The 18,892-nt window shown below is 41.8% G+C and overlaps 1 protein-coding gene across 1 annotated transcript in view; it reads left to right on the top strand.

Annotated features, from left to right (window-relative positions):
- igf2r (insulin-like growth factor 2 receptor) overlaps positions 1–18,892 on the top strand; it is a 227,071-nt gene that overhangs the window by 55,833 nt on the left and 152,346 nt on the right. The window contains exons 5-8 of the mRNA XM_041211704.1: positions 1,394–1,523; positions 5,565–5,682; positions 8,231–8,345; positions 11,890–12,049. Coding sequence (XP_041067638.1) covers positions 1,394–1,523; positions 5,565–5,682; positions 8,231–8,345; positions 11,890–12,049 — 523 coding nt within the window. The remainder of the gene's footprint in view (positions 1–1,393; positions 1,524–5,564; positions 5,683–8,230; positions 8,346–11,889; positions 12,050–18,892) is intronic.

The following is an 18,892-nucleotide window of genomic DNA, read 5'->3' as shown; positions in this document are numbered from 1 at the left end:
TCCACAACACGTTACTTCAAAAAATTCCATTAAACTGATTGACCATGATTTCCTCTCAAAACCATGTTGACTCTGCCTGATTACCTGAATTTGACTAAGTGCCCTGTTATAACATCTTTAATAATAGCTTCTAACATTTTCCCTATGACATGTTAAGCTAACTGGCCTATAGTTTCCTGTTTTCTGTCTCCCCTTTTGAATAAAGGAGCTACATTAGCTATTTCCAATGTATTTTCCCTATCTTTGTTCTGGGCAAGAGGGAAAGGGTTTGGAGAAGAAACTTGGGAAATGGAACAGACATGGCCAAGGGTTCTGTCAACCATGGAGGTGAATCTTCAGCTAAGGGAAAGGAAGGCATCAGAAGCACTGGTATGGAAAGCTGCATCATCAGAGCAGATCTGTTGGAGACTGAGTAACTGGGAAAATGAAATGGTGCCCTTTCAGGAGGCTGGTTGTGAGAGAGTATAGTCAGAGTACCACTTCCTTTGGCCTTGCACCACCATCTGATGTGAGTGTATCTTGCTGATAATAAAATGACAAACGTAATGTGCGACTGCATTTATAGCACACTGATGTACAAGCATTTGACTTTAAGAACCCCCTTTCTGCTCCGCACCACTTGTGTGGAGCAAGCACCCCACTCTTTGGACCTACACTCCATCTTTACTTGATTACTTTCTTCTTCCTCACGGAGTGCCTAATTTTGTCCAGTGATAATGGAGTAGTGAATGACTTTTTTAAAAAAAAAAATAGTTCTCAGTACCTATTGTAGTTGGTTGGTGATAGCAATAGAAACAAGTTAGTGGAGCATCCAAACATGCCTACATGCTGTGCTTAACCCCCATGTAGTCAGACTTTGAATATTCCACCTCAGCTCCGACTTTAGCAGCAGCCTTTCGATTCAGACTGTAGCCTGTGTTCTGTCCCTGCTCCTACCCTAGAGATCCCAAGTCTTGCATCTAACTTTTTAAAAAGTCACTTTGTGGCCCTGTCAGGCTTTTAGCCCTATGATTGTGAATTGGCCTTTTAAAAATTTTTATCCAACATGTTTACAAAATTCCAAAATGTTTTGCTCAAAATGCATTGGAGGCAATTTTTGGAAACACTTTGGAAAGCTTCATCAGAAAATTGAAGGCATGCTCACCTGATTTTCCACTTTATATGGACATAAAAATGCAGAGATTACATCGATTTCCCAATGTGCGAAGCTGATGGACTAGAATCCTTGCAGGGAATATGCATTCATCAAATTAGCAATTTAGTTTTTTTACGTTTGTGTATTTGTTCATTCGTCTTAATTGTCACATGTTTGCTAAATATTCTGTAGATATTTCTCATTTAACCTGTAAAAGCATGTTTATTAATGTTCACTTAATGAACTTTTTTTTTAAAGGTTCCTTGTTATGTCTTTGATGAAGCTGGGAAGAAACGTGATTTAAGTCCACTCATAAAGATGTCAGGAGGCTATTTAGTCGATTCCCCTGAGGAGGATGATTTGTATATCAACATTTGTAGAGATATAGGTCAGTTAACTTTTCATTTCAGCTGATGGATTTCTTTAGCTTACATTGAGTTAATTTTGTACCCCACCAGCGTGCGGTTGCAATTACCCACTAAGATTCCCCTACGTGTTCCTTATGGAATGAAAAAAAGATGTAAAGCCTTTTAAGGTAGAAAGCAGGGTGATAATATACTAATCAAACTTAAAAAAGATGAAATTGCTGGTCTGGCTAGATTGGACCTGTATATATTGAGATTGGGGGAAGAGATAGAAAAGGCACTGAAAATCTCACCACTAAAGGTCATATTGCCCTCGAACTGGTGACAGCTAACATGATTCTTATATATAAAAAGGAAGATAGAACAAGTTCAGGGAGCTAAAGACCAATTAGCTTAACGTTAATATTAGGAAAGATAATGGAATCCTGACTCAAATATGTAATATAAAAGCATTTGGAAGCTGAAAATGTAAGAATAGTCAGCTCAGATTCCAAAAGGAAAGATGATGCTTAACCAACCAATGAGTTCCTTGAAGGATTAACAGAAAGGGTAGATGAGAATAATGTAGTAGATCTAATCTATTTGGATTTCTAAAAATCTTTGGTAAGATATCATGTAATAGACTAAGGTCAGAACATATGGAGTCAGGGGCAAATAGCTGAATGGATAGCAAGCTGGTGACAAAACAGAAAACAGGGAGTGGGTTAAAGGCAAACTCAAGTTGGCAAATGGTGGCAAGTGGTATTCTTTAAGGCTTGGTGCTCGGGCCGCTATTGTTCACCATTTGTATAAATGATTTGGACTGTTGAATTGAAGTATTTAAAAATTTGCAGATATTAAATAGGATGTTGAGGTTAACACAGAGAACTGCCACAAAATACAGTAATTATTAAACTTGAAGAATGTGAGCATAATTGGAAAAATATCTTCAATACAATTGTGTGGTAGTACATTTTGGTTGGAAGAATAATGAGCCTACATACTCCTTGAAAACTTATTGCCAAAATGAGGTAGAGGAACAGAGGATCTGGGAGTACAGATACAGAAACCAATAAAAATGGTGATGCAGGTTAATAAGGTTATTAAAGCGATAAAATTGAAAAGCAGGTAAGTTAAGTTCAACTTGAATGAACTTTGGTTAGACCACACGAGTTCTATGACTATTTTCCTAGTCTCCTATTATAAAAAATTTAGAGGCACTGGATAAGGTGCATTAAAAAAATCTTCTAGGAGTGAGAGGTATATCTATCAGAGAGAATTAAACCGGCCAGGGCATTTTTGTCTATAAAAGAGAAGACTGGGAAGTGGATGCTAGAGGATTTTAAGATAATGAAAGGGTTGGATAGTGTAGACATAAAAGATGTCTCCATGTCTGATGAGACCAGAACTGGATTCATAAGTATAAGATTGTCACTAATCAATCCAATAGGAAACTCGGGCAACCTTTACCTAGAGAATGGATAGAATGTGGAAATAGTAGCCACAGGGAATAGTTGAGGGGAATACATAGATGTATTCGAGGGAATTTAAATAAATGCATGCAGGAGAAAGAAATAGAAGGTCATGTTAATAAGGTTAAATGAAGGTTGGGAGGAGGCTTGAGTGGAGCAAGAATACTGGTATGAATCTAAAAACAGAAAATGCTGGAAATACTGAACAATTCGGGCAGCATCTGTGGAGAGAGAGAAAGAGTTAACGATTCAGATTGACTTTGTAGCAGAACTGGAAAAAGTTAGATGTAATAGAGTTTAAACAAGTGAAGAGGAGAAGGTGGGGAAAAAGAAAAAAAAGGAAGGCCTGAGAGAGGATTGAAAACAGGAGAGATTAAATGATGAGTTTGGTGGGGCAAGATCCAAAGGGAGTGGTAATGGAACAAAGAAACAGAGATGCCTCTAGAAGAGGTTTGAATGGCTGATTGAACAGTCCCTGGTCCCAAAAAGAGAAAAACATGAGCAAAACCAAACCTGGAGCGAAAAAGGAAACAAATTGGAGCAGAGGTCACAGTCTGAAGTTGTTGAACTCAATGCTGAGTGCAAAAGCTGCAGACTAGAGTGTGAAATTGAAAGATGAGACACTATTCCTTGAGCTTCATCGGAACACTGCAGGAGTCTAAGCACTCAGGTCAGGATAAGAGCTAGCTGGAGAATTAAAATGACGGGGTCATGCTTATGGACTGAATGGAGGTGAATACTATACTTACTAGATTAAAAGTAGTACCCAGAAGTAGCTCTGTCGCTTGGAAGGAGAGTTTGAGGGCCTTTGATGGAAAAGGCAGTGGTGAAAGAGCAGGTGTTACATCACTTGGTTTGCATGAAAAGATGCCACAGAAAGAGGGAGGAGATGTTGGTGATTTGGGTGTGGACCAGGACGTTACAGAGGAAACATTCCCTTCGAAATGTTGAAAGGGAAGGGGCAGGAGAAGATCTGTGGTGGTGGTGGAGTAATGCTGGAGATGGCTAAAAATGATCAATGAATATAGAGGCTGATGGGTTAGAAGGTAGGGACAAAGGGAATCCTATCCTAGCTTGGCCAAGTTTCCCTTTGGGATTTGGTCAGCCTGGCAATTTAACCACCTGCCATATCATAACAATAGAGATTGGTTGGGCCTCCAAGAAAGAATCTGTGCTCTGTGATTGTCTTCATTGTGAATTGAGGTGCAAAGAGATTGGATGTCCATGGTGAAGAGGAAATGAAAGGAGGGAGTGTGTGTTGAGATAGGAAGAATTATGTTCACTGGGGCAGGAACAAGATGAAACAATAGGGTCTACCAGGGCAGTCCTGTTTGTGGACCTTGGGAAGGAGATAAAAACAGGTTGTTGGGGGCTGAGGTTGATTTTACAGCCTTGAAGCCTCACGTTGAGTTCAACAATTTTAGATCATATCCTGTGTCCCCATTTTGATTCCCTTTTTCTTTGCAAGTTTTGGTTTTACACACACTTGTTTTTGTTTTTGAATGGCAACTGTTCATTATTCTGCCATTCACCAGCCTTTAGACACAAACTTTGCTTCTTTACTTGTCCCATTGCCACCCCCTTTAACCTTGTACTACCAACTCTTTTGTCATTTAATCTCCTGTCTCCTATTCTCACATACCTTCCCTTTTGTTCTTTTTCCCACCCTCCTCCTTTCACTCGCTTAAAATCAATTGCATCTCTAACTTTTTTTAATTTTGATGAAAGTTAGTTGACTTAAAACATTAGTCTGTTTCTTTCCCCACAGATGCTGCCTGACCTGTTGGATATTTGCAGCATTTTCTGTTTTTATTTCAGACTTTGAAGATCCAGAGTATTTTGCACTTTAGTACAGAACTTGAATATTACTGAAAAAATGTTGCAAATCTGATTGTTAATTGATAATGTAATTCTTAACACACCCTGGACAGCACTTGCTGAACAATCTAATCATGGAACCACACCTAACATTGGGCGACATGTTCTGAGCTTTGCAAGCATGAGCTGGTTGAGTAGTCAGTTCTTAGCCTATTGTGAATAGCCAATGGGATGTGCTGTTTGATATGCTAATATACTTTGTTGGGACATATGGCTCACGTAACTGGCATTGCACTGGCACTGAAATTCATACACCACGTTACTCTTCAGTCGAGTTCACAATGTGCCTCACTTCCGCTTATTTGAAGCTACTTATTCGCTCGCAGGGATCTGCCCTATGCAGGCAAAAGGGACATGTCCAGGCATTGTGCCTTTTTTGAATTAGACAAAAATGTGGGAGACAATAGTTCCCTGGTGCAATCCCCATGACAATGCCCTGACTAATCAGTTGACTTGCCAACCAATCAGCACCCTTTTCTCATGCAGTATGAATTGTTGCTCTCTTTGAAATTTGGCATTCTTGTGTATGTCATGAGTGCAAGATGAAAAGCTTCAGCATGCCTTTTTTTGGTAATGTTTTGCTGTCGTATTGGTATGGGCCTGTTAGGTTAAATGGCCAGTTTTGGTGCTGTAAATACTTTGCAATACTTTGTAACTTTGAAGAGACGTTATATAGTGCCAGTAGAGTTTTCAGTTCTAATTCTAATAGTATCTGCTTGTCTATTTAATTGCTAGCTCCTTCGGGCAAGACCTCGGCATGTAAATCTGGCAGCAGTGGCTGCTTATTGAAAGGACCCACCGCATTTGATGTTGGCCAACCAACAGATGCTTTGAAACTAGTTGGTAAAGACAGGTATGCAGTACATCTTTAAAATTCAACACTGGATTATGTTGTTTTACCCCTTTTAGAAGCCTGCATTCTCTCATGTAATTCTGATCTACTTTTGGTCAGATAGTTGCTTTGCGACTTTCCTTGTCCAAGCTTTATTATCTTTGAATACAATTTGTGATAATTGACCCAATGTATTCCATAACCTTATTTTCCATTAGCCTTAACTTTCTCGTTTTTAGAATGGTAAAGACTGCCTCCAACCTTTGGCTGTACTATAATAAGTCTACACATAGAAATGGAAATAAATATGGAGTTGGCAATGGGCTGGTGGTGAGAAATTGCTTAAACATTCTTATTGGGAATCAAATGCAAGCCAAATGAATGCACGCATAGATGTTCATTCCGGGTATAGTCAGACACAGGTCTTTGTATACACTGTTGTTGACATACATAGGAGGCAGAGATGGTCATGCAAAGAGAAGAGCCACAGAATTTGAAATCTATTAACTTTGGACCATTCCAGTTATCTCCCTAATTGAATCAGATTGCAAATTTGATGCTCTCTAACTGGGTACGGATTGCAAACTGAGTTGCTAAAGTCACTTTCCATGTACAAATAATTGTCAATGTAATGGAAATACTGCATTGTTGCAGCTGTTGGTTATCTGGCTGTTAACGAGCAGTTGGTTCCTCTAGCAGGGAGGTATACCAATTTGTCATTAGTAATTCTAGTAGTTTGACTAATGCAAGTTGATATGCATGCACGCATTTGGAATGCACAATTTTATCTCCTCCTATTACTTAGCAATGAACCATTCCAGAGCTTGCTCACGTGTTCTTTGCAGCCTAATATATTGGAAAAAAAACTGGAATGATGAGCCAGATTACCTGAAGAACTGAATAATTCATGAAGAGCAGAGGCAAACTTGCACTTGCCCAGGGACTTTGTGTGGATTTTTGTACTGGAGGCTCCTCTCAGCCAACCACCATTATTTCTCCCATTAAATCCAGCCTGAAGAAACTTTTTTTGATTTGGCTTGGATTTTCTATTTTTAAAAATTTATTTGTTCATGGGATGTGGATGACGCTGGCTAGGCCAGCATTTATTGCTTAGTCCTAATTGCCCTTGTTCAGAGGGCATTTAAGTACCTGGAGTCACATGTAGGCCAGACCAGGTGAGGACAGCAGAGGGACATAAGTGAACCAAATGAGTTTTTACTACAATAGGAAGACTCTTAATTCCAGATTTTTATTGAATTGAAATGTCATCATCTGCTGCAATTGGATTCAAACCCAGAACATTACCCATTGTCTCTGGAATACCACCAGTCCAATGACAATACCACTCTGCCACAGCCTCCCTCTATGCTAAGCACACTACACAAATGGAAGTTGTAAACTTAATTTAGTACCAAACACAGGGTTGCTTTCTGAAATTCAGTCTGCATTTTACATTTGTGTATTGGGTGTGGCATGCAACAATTTCTCAAGTTTCTAGAAATGTAGTTAGTTTTGTCTAAGATTTCTAGTTTCATGGTATTTTTAATTTTGCACAGGGGACCCTTATACTTCCTCAATTGAATACTTTATCATTATACTTGTTTTGAGATTACGTTTTGCTACTTTTTGGCCTCTACAGGCCAGGAATCATGACCAATGAAATGTTACCTTTTGAAACTTTTATTCTTGCCAGATCCTCACTATTTTTCATCACCCTCTTCACCTTTTTCTCTGTCCTATTTTAAAATTTTTCTCACTGCTTATGCCCACAAAAAAACATTCGCATGCTCTTCTCACCTTGCATGCTCCTGATGAGCTCTTTTACCATTGCTACATTGTACAGTGCCCAAGAAACCCTACTTGTAGCACAACGGTATCTGTGACTTCATTAATTTTACCCACTGTTGCCTCCTAGGTGTAACTTTGATTCCGTGTTGGTATTGAGAGTTCAGATAAACTTTTGGAAAGGCAACTTTAAACCAACTAATGTTTTTAGCGATGTTTTTATCCGGCGAGCAATGGAACTATTCAAACCAGAAGAAATGCAAGTTAAATGTCAGGACTGTGTTGTTAGCTGATCTCAGGAGATGTTAAACTTACTTCAGCAATTGTGAGAAAATGCCCTAAATTGCCCACTTCTGGTGGGCATCTGGTGATCTTGTCAAAGGTTTGTATGTGAGATTTAGGTGGTGAGGACTGAATTATGCAGAGTTTCATGCAACCTGTATCCAAATATCCTGATGGCACTTGCTGTAAAGTCTTAATAATGGTTTTATGAGCATGACATTGGAGAGCTGATGCCTATGAATCTGCACCCCAAGAAGGAGTTAACCTCTTCTGAAGGAGAGAGAATTGTAAAGTGAAAGAATTGTGCTAACTTTGCAGGCCAAAGAAAAACAGTACTTATAGCCCTAGTTTTTCTCAAATAATTATCTTACTCTTCATGTCAAGAGCCCTGTTTGCCAAATTTCAAGTGCTTTTATTTTAAACTGGTTATAATGTCACGCTGTGCAATCGCGCAAAAGGCTTCAGTGAGATTTTTTAACACCCCTTTCAATTTATGTTTCAGGTTAGTACTTCAGTATGCCAAAGAATATACTGAAGATGAGAAGTCACCAGCATTTTGTGGCAATCATAGACCTGCAGTCACCATTACCTTAATTTGCCCTTCTGGAAGGAGAGAGGTTTGTGGACAGGCTGAAAACATTTGTACTAAAATGGAAATCTGGTCTTTACTGGGGGATTTGGGGTGAGGATGGTGGAGGAAAAATGCAATTGTTTGTTCATCAACTCAACCTTCATGAGTTGAAGGCAGGGGTTTGGTCATAGATTAAGTGATTGCTGCTGTTAATTTATTAGAGCAATTCCATATCTGCCCAATTCTGCTTCCTTAGTACGTCTTTCATCTATAAGATGTTTCATTTGATTCCCAAGCTGCATGTTGTAACGAGCGATGCATATTGCCAGAATTGTTTAGTGACTGTCTTTCAGAGTTTTGGTACTTAATTCACCAGGCTGGATTTAATGAGCTAACTTCAGAAATAGGAGCAGTGAGTGCTGATTATATGGCCTCCCAAGCCTGCTCTGACATTCAGTATGATCATGAATGAACTTCTACTTCACTCTATTTCCTCCTCCTCCCAAATCCTTTGATTTCACCCCTGCGAGATCAAAAAGTTATTTCAGTCTTGAATATATTCAATGATAGAGCATCCAAAGCCCTCTGAAGTAGAGAATTCCAAAGATTCACAGCCCTCGGTGAAGAAGTTTCTCATCTCAGTACTAAATGATCAATGTCTTAGCCTGAGGCTGTCCCTGTGTTCTAAATTCCAAGCTAGGGAAACAACCCCTCAGCATCTACCCTCTCAGAATCTTGTGTCGTTCACCTCTCACTTTTCTATATTCCAGGGCATACAGGCTGAATTTACTCAGCCTCTTATCATGGGCTAACTATCTCATCCCAGGAACCAATGTAGTGAGCTTTCACTGTACCACCTCCAATGCAATTATATCCTTTCTTAGGTAGCCAGAACTCAGGGTGTGGTCTCACCCAAGTCCTATAAAGTTGTAGTAAGACTTCCTTTTCTTGTACTCTAATGCCCTTGCAATAAAGGCCAACATGCCATTTGTTTTCCTAATTGCTTGCTATATTCCTTGTAAGTATACCCAATTCTTTCTCACTATCAACATTTGAAAGTTTCATGTCTTTCCAAAAAAAATTCCGTTTCTGCTACTGCAAGAGTCTCATAAACCCTCACAGACTCCATCTGTCACCTTGTTGCCCATTTATTTAACCTGTTCTATTTCTCTTTGCAGCCGCTGTGTCCTTCCCACAATTTACATTCCCACCAGTTTTGTATTGTCAGCGAACTTGAACACATTCTCGAAATCTAAGTAATATAGATTGTAAATAGCAGAGGGCTAGCAGTGATCCTTATGGCACTCCTAGTTGCAGCCTGTCAACTTGAAAATACTCCCATCTATCCCTACTCTCTGCTTTCCATCAATTCACCAATCCTCCATCCGTGTGAATATATTACACCCAACTCTGTAGGCACTCATGTTACATATTAACCTTCAGTGTGGCACCTTATAAAATGCATTTCGGAAATCCAAGAATATTGCACTTACTTGCTCTTCTACCCTACTACTTACATCCTCAAAAATTAGTGTCAAACACTATTTCTCTTTGGTAAAACTGTTTCCTCTGTCTGATCATACTATGGCTTCCTTTAGTTGCACGTTAAAGCTGCCTTAAGAGATTCCAGCATTTTTCTGATGTCAGCCTAACTGGCCTGTAGTTTCCTATTTTTTCTCCTTTCCTGAATAGTGGCGGTACATTTGTTAGCTTCCAATCTGCTGGGAGCATTCTAGAATTTGGGGAATTTTCAAAAATCTTAACATCCGCTATCTCTGCAGCTACCTTTTTAGAACCCTTGGACCTCAATCAAGTACAGGGATTTGTTGACTTTTAGCACCATGGGCTTCTCTAATTTTTCTCTGCTGATATTAATTACCTTAAGTTCCACACTCTTATAGCCACTTAGTTATCCTCTATTTCTGGTATATAATTTGTAATTAGATTCTTGATTGACAAAGGAGTCAAAGGGTGTAGGGTGTAGGCAAGGAGAGAGGTCACAATCAGATCAGCCATGAGCTGATCAAATGATGGAGCAGGCTCGTGAGGCCATATGGCCTATTCCTGCTCCTAATTGGTATGTATGTATATATTCGTATGTACATGTCTTTTACTGTGAAGACAGATGCAAAATATTTGTTCAATATCCCTGCCTTTTCCTCATTCCCCATGATAATTTCACTCGACTCTGCCTCTAAGAAACCAATGTTTACTTTAGCTGCACTGCTTTTTTTTATATACTTGTAAAAGCTCTAACAATCTGCTTTTATATTCTGAGTTTATTCTCATTGGTCATGCTTTGTTAATTTTTAAAACTCTCCCAATCCTCAGGTTTACTACTTTCCTTTGCAATGTTATAAGCCTCTTTTTTTAAATCTCATACTATCCTTAACTTCCCTTTCATGCTCCCCAGAGGGTTGATAGCCTGTCTTCATTCCAACTTTGTGAAATGTGAAATTGTTTTGTAGCGGTTCAGCCTGTCTCGGCTGTTTCTTTTAAAAAAAAAAAGAAACAATTGTATTGAATTCCAGTTAAAAATCCAGCTAGTGGGGGAAGAAAGTCAGAAATCATATCTTCAAAAAACACATCCTCGTGACAACCTTCAGAACCAAGATCCATTCTTACTATCACATAATCCTTTTATTCTCTTCTCCAGGAGGCCGCCTCCAGGTAGCTTCCGTGCTCGTGATGCTACATAGATGCACTGGCCTCCTAGAAAATTCCAGCCGGCCTGTGATCATTGGCTTTGATTACAACTACCCACTACTTGTGGTGGGTAGTAATTCTGACTTCAATCTGACATGCAGGAAAATGGCTCAGGAGGTGGTACCGGCATTCTGTGACCAGTGAAGTGAAATTACCCACCACGTTCCCTGCCCCATGCCGGGGCAAAATTCCTGTCCTATGCCTCTTCAATTGTGATTCGATCAAACACGTTTAACATTTGTACTGGTAGTTCATCTAACTATGAATGTTTTGTGCATTCAGATAAAGAGCCTTCATTTTATTATAACCTCTATTTACACGGACCTGATGCAAGGATGAACTATTTTCACTAAACTGTCGTTTTCGGTCCTACCCTGTTTGTCTTCACCAAAATTGCTCCCCCCCCAGTTGCTTCAACTTTTCTTTTTAGAACCCTAAATTTCCCTTTACCTAATTTCACCCCCCCCTCAACTTTTAGTTTGAATTTGTTTTAATTTCATTCATATGCTTTCTTTATGTAAACTTTATGCATGTGATATGCAGTTATTAAATCCTGGTACCAAAAATTGTGAATTTGTACAAACTTCAATTTGAATTCTAGAACAGAGCACTGTGTGTACCCTTTTAGAGTTCTTAATATTCATTACTAAGGTTTGTCATATTTCTGAACTTGAGAAAATTTAAGGCCTATGTCCCATTAGAGTGAAATGGGTAAAAGAGGTCTGTTTCATTTTTTATTGGAACCACTAGTAAAATTGGCCTGAAGTTAGTGTCCATGAAAGCTTTTTAACATTTGCAACTATTTCCAGCATAGTTAGGAACAGTTGTAGAATTTTCATTTTTGATTTTGATGTACTAATGAAAACATGTTTTTGTTTTAATAGGGTACAGAGCCCAAGCTAATTGCTAGTACTAACTGTCGCTATGAAATTGAATGGGTTACTGAATATGCCTGTCCCAGAGATTACCTAGAAAGCCATAACTGCAAGCTTACGGATGACCAGCATGACATCTCCATTGATCTGACTCCTCTCACATTGATTGGTGAGAAAATTACTTTTTGTTACAGAATAAATGTATCATAGGCAATACAACTGTAATATTTGGTATAACTACAGGTGCTTAGAGCAGTAAAATAAATGCTGGTAGGAATGTAGGCTCTAAGTTATTCTGCTAATTGTTTTGGGAACCGTTTTACATTTTTAAGGAACCCATATTTAACTGAAGCCTTTGTATAATCAGAATGCATTCTAAGACTATCTAAAATTGCTGTTTTGGATTCATCATACTTTCAACCCTAAATGTCATACACTTTACACAAAAACAAACAAGATCTTTGAGTGACAGTGTAGATTTAAATCTGAGCTTAACACATACATGCATGGGGATAGGAAAGGGTTGAATGCATTCCGTGTTGGTTTGGTGCTAGTTACCCTTTGGTGTCTTGAGCAAGTGGCTGTTCAGTATGAACTGAAGTGAGTGTCATGTATCCACATAATATGTTGTTAAGTTCTTGCTTACATCTACACACGTGCATAAAGCAGGCTATCTGATTAAGAGTAGCTTCTTACATCTTGCTGCTGAGGAATGTTGAGGGCAACTTAGAAATTAAATCTGGGCCTCTCCTGGTCTGTGAGGTGCACCTCCTTATGTAGGCTCAGGGAGGAACTTTTGTCTTTATCAACCTATCGAAGGCTCACACCTCTTGTTTGTAGTTGAAACTTAACGGAGTGACCAGAAAACCTATACAGCATACTAAAATTAGATTGAAAGATTTTTTTTGGATTCTGAGCTCAGTACTCAAACGAGAGGTTAGGCACTGCTGAAAAGAGAGACACTGTTGATTATTTTTGTCTTGCACTCATCGGGACAAAGCAAGAATTCCAAGTTTTAAAAGGAACAAAAGCTTTTCTGATTGTTTGGCAAGTTGGCTCTGATTGATCAAGACATTGCTATGGCAAATAACCTCCATGCTTTTTTGTTCAAAAAAGGTGCAATGTTTGGACACATTCCTTTTGCCTGCAGAGGACAGGCACCTGCATAAGAATATATGTAGCTTCTAGCAAGTGTAAGTGAGGTAGATTTAGTGTAATTCTTGGCACAATCAGGATTGTTCAGCAAATGCTGCCCAATTATGGAATCTCATCCAACATTAGACATTGTTCCGAGTTTTGCAAGCACTGGTTGGTTGAGTACATTCAGTACTTTGTCTATTGTGTTTAATATAATCCACCTGTTGTTGGGGAGTACTGCCTATGTACCTGGCATTGCACCAACATGCATTTATATACCATGCTACTGATTTTGTGTGGTAGGTAGAATGTCTTTTTGGTTTGACAGCTGCCTTCTGTTAGTGGAAAACACCAGTTATGCTGCTGCATAATAGCAGTGAGAAATGGCTAATTTCACCGGTTGCTCAAATTTTTGATACTTTACTCTTCCAGGATAGCTTGAAGTAGACTAGGCACTTTTCAGATCTGAAAGTAGTGGCCTCAGACTCGCCTTTAAAGTGAAACATTCTAATAAGCCCCCTTTCTTTGGCATGTTCATTGAAAAATCTGCCAGTGGGTACTCTACTACTGCCTACTGCAATCCTGCCTTCACTGGTCAATATACATGTTGGAATTCCTACAACTCCGTGCACTACAAGATTGGTCTTATCAGAAATCTTGTAAATAGGACCTGAGTGATTTCCTCACCATGCAAGTTTGATGCTAAAAAAGGCACATCAAAGCTATCCTGAGAGAAACAGGGTTAACATTTCAAGTCTGTATGACTCAGAGCTAAAGAGAAATAGAAATGTGATCAACTTTACACTTTTTAAAGAGGAAGTGGAGCAGATAGAAGGTCAGGGATAGGTAGGAGCTAAGGAGAGATCGACAAAGATGTCATGGATACAAGACAATGGGAGTGTTAATGGTGGTAATAAAGACTAAAGGTGCTGATAGTGGCATAAAGATAAGAGCAAAATGTGTTAATAGCAGGACAAGAGTCCGTACTCTGTGAAAGTAAAACATAGAAACTAGTGACAGATGGCCCTGTGGTTTGGTGGAGTTGGGGAAAAAAGTTAAAATAAATAAATAAAATTAAACAAAAAAAAAAACAGTTGAATTAAAAATGGAGGAGAGAGTTCATGTCTGAAGCTGGTGCACTCAATTTTAGTCCGACCCATTTCCTGCACCTCTGCCCTCACCCCTTTCCCTCCCTCCCAGGCCCATGACATGGTCCTTCATTTCTTTACTCTTCACCCACCAGCCTCCACATTAAAAGAATCATGCACTGCCATTTCTGCCAACTCTATGATACTACTACGAAACATATCTTCCCCTGTCAGTATTCTGTAGGGACTGTTTCCTCTGTGACACCCTGGTTCACTCCTCCATCACTCCTAACCCCTCATCCCCTTCCCAAAGCACCTTCCCGTGCAATCATAGAAGTTGTAACACCTGCCTCTTTACTCTCTCCCTCCCTCACTGTCCCAGGCCCCAAACACTCCTTTCAGGTGAAGCAGCACTTCACTTGCACCTCCTTCAATTAGATCTACTGTATTTCCCTCTCAATGCAATCTCCACTGGGGAGACTAAATGTAGACTGGGTGACCGCTTTGCAGAATACCTTCACTCCTCAGTCAGCAAGCATGACTCTGACCTTCTTGCCGCTTGCTATTTCAGTACACTATCTTGCTCTAATGCCCACATGTCCGCCCTTGGCCGGCTGCAATGTTCCAGTGAAGCCCAAGCAAACTGGAGGAACAGCACCTCATCTCCTGATTAGGCACTTTACGGTCTTCAGGACTTGACATTGAGTTCAACGACTTCAGGCCATGAACACTCTCCCCCATCTTTAGCCCTTATTTAGTCTTCTTTGTTTTTTTTTTCATTTTTTATACTTTTTCCCCCAACCCCACCCTCCACTCCACAGGACCATCTCTCACTTGTTTCTATGTTTTGCTTTGAGTACTGATCCTTGTTCTTCTGTTAACACATTCTGCTCTTACCTTCGCCACTATCAGCACCTTCTTTAGTCTTTACCACTACTGTTAATACTCCTCTTGTCTTGTGTCCATGACATCATTTTCAATCTCTCTTTGGCTCCCACTATCCCTGACCTTCTATTTTGCTGCACCTGCTTCCCCCCCGCTCTTAAACAGTATAAAATTCAGCACATTTTCATTTCTCTCTAGCTCTGAAGAAGTCATAAACTCAAAGTTAACTGTTTCTCTCTGCAGATGCTGCCAGGCCTGTTGAGTTTTTCCAGCATTTTTTGTTTTTATTTCAGATTTCCAGCATCTGCTGTATTTTGCTTCCTTCAAAGAAGGCACCAGTGTTTTGCATTGTAAGGACCATGTGTCCGGCCTTATCAATGACCACCTGCAGGCTGATGGCACATACAAAATAGCTGTGAGCAACAAAGAACTTAGAAGGCTTGGGGAAGCTTCTTACCCTTCACTTGCCAATAAACATGGGGCAAGTTAACCAGTATGCACTTATGCCCTGACACTCACTTTCACCCTGGATGTCAAGATTCGATTCTATGAAGCACTTAATGCTGCCATTAGCAGAGTTCCCAGCACTGAGGGACTGTAGCTTCTAGGGGACTTCAATATAAGAGCGGATACCGACTACACAGCTTGGACAACATAAGTAGGGCATCAGGGAATCAGCAAGTTAAACGAAAATGGACAGAGGTTGTTGGAGCTATGTTGCTGCTGTGGACTCTGAAGAACAACAACTTCCAAACTAAGAGATTAAAAACAAAGAGATCCGACGCCTCAACAAGAAACTTTTTCTCTTTCTCTCAAGTGCTAAGGAATGCAAGCTCCAACAACTCATCGACACCAACACCCATCTAGGACCCTCCACCCCTGCCTCTCCCTCCGTCCCCACCCCATCATCCAATCCCAGCCCTGGCCGTGTATTCACCATACCCTCTGACCTTCCCCTCTCCGACGCTGAATGTTCAGTGCTCAGCAAAGGACTTAGTTTCATACCCTTACGCCCTCATCTCAATGAATTTTGGGCTCGGCACGATGCTGAACAATTCTTCCGCCGTCTTCGTCTCCGTGCTCACTTCTTTGGGCAGGAGTCCTCTCCCCGTTCAATGGATCCTTTTACCCACCTCCAATATTCTCCCTCCACCTGGACCCCTCCCTCTGGATTCTTACCTTCTCTGATCTTTTCATTGAGAACTGTCGGCGTGACATTAGTCGTCTCAATTCCTCTGCTCCTCTCACCTATTCTAATCTGTCTCCCTCTGAACTTACTGCACTCCATTCTCTCAGGTCCAACCCCAACATTGTCATCAAACCAACTGACAAGGGTGGTGCTGTTGTTGTCTGGCGCAGTGACCTCTACGTCCCGGAGGCTGAGCGTCAACTCACAGACACTTCCTCCTACCTCTCCCTGGACCATGACCCCACCACTGAACATCAAGCCATTGTTTCCAGGACTGTCACTGACCTCATCTCCTCTGGAGATCTTCCTCCCACAGCTTCCAACCTGATAGTCGCCCAACCTCGGATGGCCCTCTTCTACTTCCTACCCAAAATCCACAAACAGAACTATCCCAGTAGACCGATCATGTCAGCTTGCTCCTGCCCCACGGAACTCATTTCTCGTTATCTTGACTCCCTTCTCTCTGCCCCTGTCCAGTCCCTTCCCACCTACATCCGTGATTCCTCTGACACCTTACGTCACATCAGCAACTTCCAGTTCCCTAGCCCCATTCGCTTCCTCTTCACCATGGACGTCCAATCCCTCTACACCTCCATTCCCCCACCAGGATGGTCTGAGGGCCATTAGCTTCTTCCTCGAACAGAGGCCCAAACAGTCCCCATCCACCACTACTCTCCTCTGTCTGGCTGAACTTGTTCCCACACTGAACAATTTCTCCTTCGATTCCTCTCACTTCCTCCAAATAAAAGGTGTGGCAATGGGTACCGGCATGGGCCCCAGCTTAGCCTGTCTCTTTATAGGGTATATGGAACATTCCTTGTTCCAGTCCTACTCCGGCCCCCTTCCACAACCCTTTCTCCGGTACATCGATGATTACTTCAGTGCTGCTTCATGCTCTCGTCGGGACTTGGAAAAATTTATTAATTTTGCTTCCAATCTCCACCTCTCCATCATTTTCACATGGTCATCTCTGACACTTCCTTTCCCTTCCTTGACCTTTCTGTCTGAATCCCTGGTGATAGACTGTCCACCAATATCCATTACAAGCCTACCGACTCCCACAGCTACCTCGACTACAGCTCCTCGTACCCTGCTTCCTGTAAGGACTCCATCCCATTCTCTCAGTTCCTTCGCCTCCATCTTCTACTTCCTACCCAAAATCCACAAACAGAACTATCCCAGTAGACCGATCATGTCAGCTTGCTCCTGCCCCACGGAACTCATTTCTCGTTATCTTGACTCCCTTCTCTCTCCCCCTGTCCAGTCCCTTCCCACCTACATCCGTGATTCCTCTGACACCTTACGTCACATCAGCAACTTCCAGTTCCCTAGCCCCATTCGCTTCCTCTTCACCATGGACGTCCAATCCCTCTACACCTCCATTCCCCCACCAGGATGGTCTGAGGGCCATTAGCTTCTTCCTCGAACAGAGGCCCAAACAGTCCCCATCCACCTGATGATGCTACCTTCAAAAACAGTTCCTCTGACATGTCCTCCTTCTTCCTTAACCAAGGTTTTCCACCCACGGTAGTTGACAGGGCCCTTAACCGTGTCCGGCCCATCTCCCACGCATCTGCCCTCATGCATTCTCCCTCTCAGAAACATGATAGAGACCCCTTTTTCTCACTTATCACCCCACCAGCCTCTGCATTCAAAGGATCATCCTCCGCCATTTCCACCAACTGCAGCATGATGCCACCACCAAACACATCTTCCCTTCACCCCCCCGACGGCATTCCGTACGGATCATTCCCTCCGGGACATCCTGGTCCACTCCTCCATCACCCCCTACTCCTCAACCCCTACCTATGTCACCTCCCCATGCCCACACAAAAGATGTAACACCTGCCCCTTCACTTCCTCTCTCCTCACCGTCCAAGGGCCCAAACACTCCTTTCAAGTGAAGCAGCATTTCACTTGCATTTCCCCCAACTTAGTCTACTGCATTCATTGCTCCCAATGCGGTCTCCTCTACATTGGAGAGACCAAACATAAACTGGGCGACTGCTTTGCAGAACACCTGCGGTCTGTCCGCAAGAATGACCCAAACCTCCCTCTCGCTTGCCATTTTAACACTCCACCCTGCTCTCTTGCCCATATGTCTGTCCTTGGCTTGCTGCACTGTTCCAGTGAAGCCCAACGCAAACTGGAGGAACAACACCTCATCTTCCGACTAGGCACTTTACAGCCTTCCAGACTGAATATTGAATTCAACAACAATAGATCTTGAACTCCCTCCTCCATCCCCATCCCCTTCTGTTTCTTCCCCCTTTTGTTTATTCCAATAATTTACATAGATTTTTCTTTTCCCACCTAATTCCATTATTTTTAAATCTTTTATGCCCTGCTAACCTTTCCACCCCACCCCCACTAGAGCTGTACCTTGAGTGCCCTACCATCCATTCTTAATTAGCACGTTCAGATAATATCACCACCTTCAACGCCTCTGTTCTTTTGTTCTTTTGTCTGTGACATCTTTTGATTATCTGCTCCTATCACTGCTTGCTTGCTTAAACCACACCCCCCCTCACCCCCCCTCACCCCCCACCCCACCCCACCCCCACCCCACCCCCACCCGACCCCCCCACACACCCCCCCCACACACCCCCCCCCACACACCCCCCCCCACACACCCCCCCCCACACACCCCCCCCCACACACCCCCCCCCACACACCCCCCCCCACACACCCCCCCCCCACACACCCCCCCCCA

The sequence above is a fragment of the Carcharodon carcharias genome, chromosome 2 (genome assembly GCF_017639515.1).
Source record: "Carcharodon carcharias isolate sCarCar2 chromosome 2, sCarCar2.pri, whole genome shotgun sequence".
NCBI classification, from domain to species: Eukaryota; Metazoa; Chordata; class Chondrichthyes; order Lamniformes; family Lamnidae; genus Carcharodon; species Carcharodon carcharias.
Note: the sequence above shows the minus strand (reverse complement) of the source record. Positions and strands in the feature narration are given on the sequence as shown.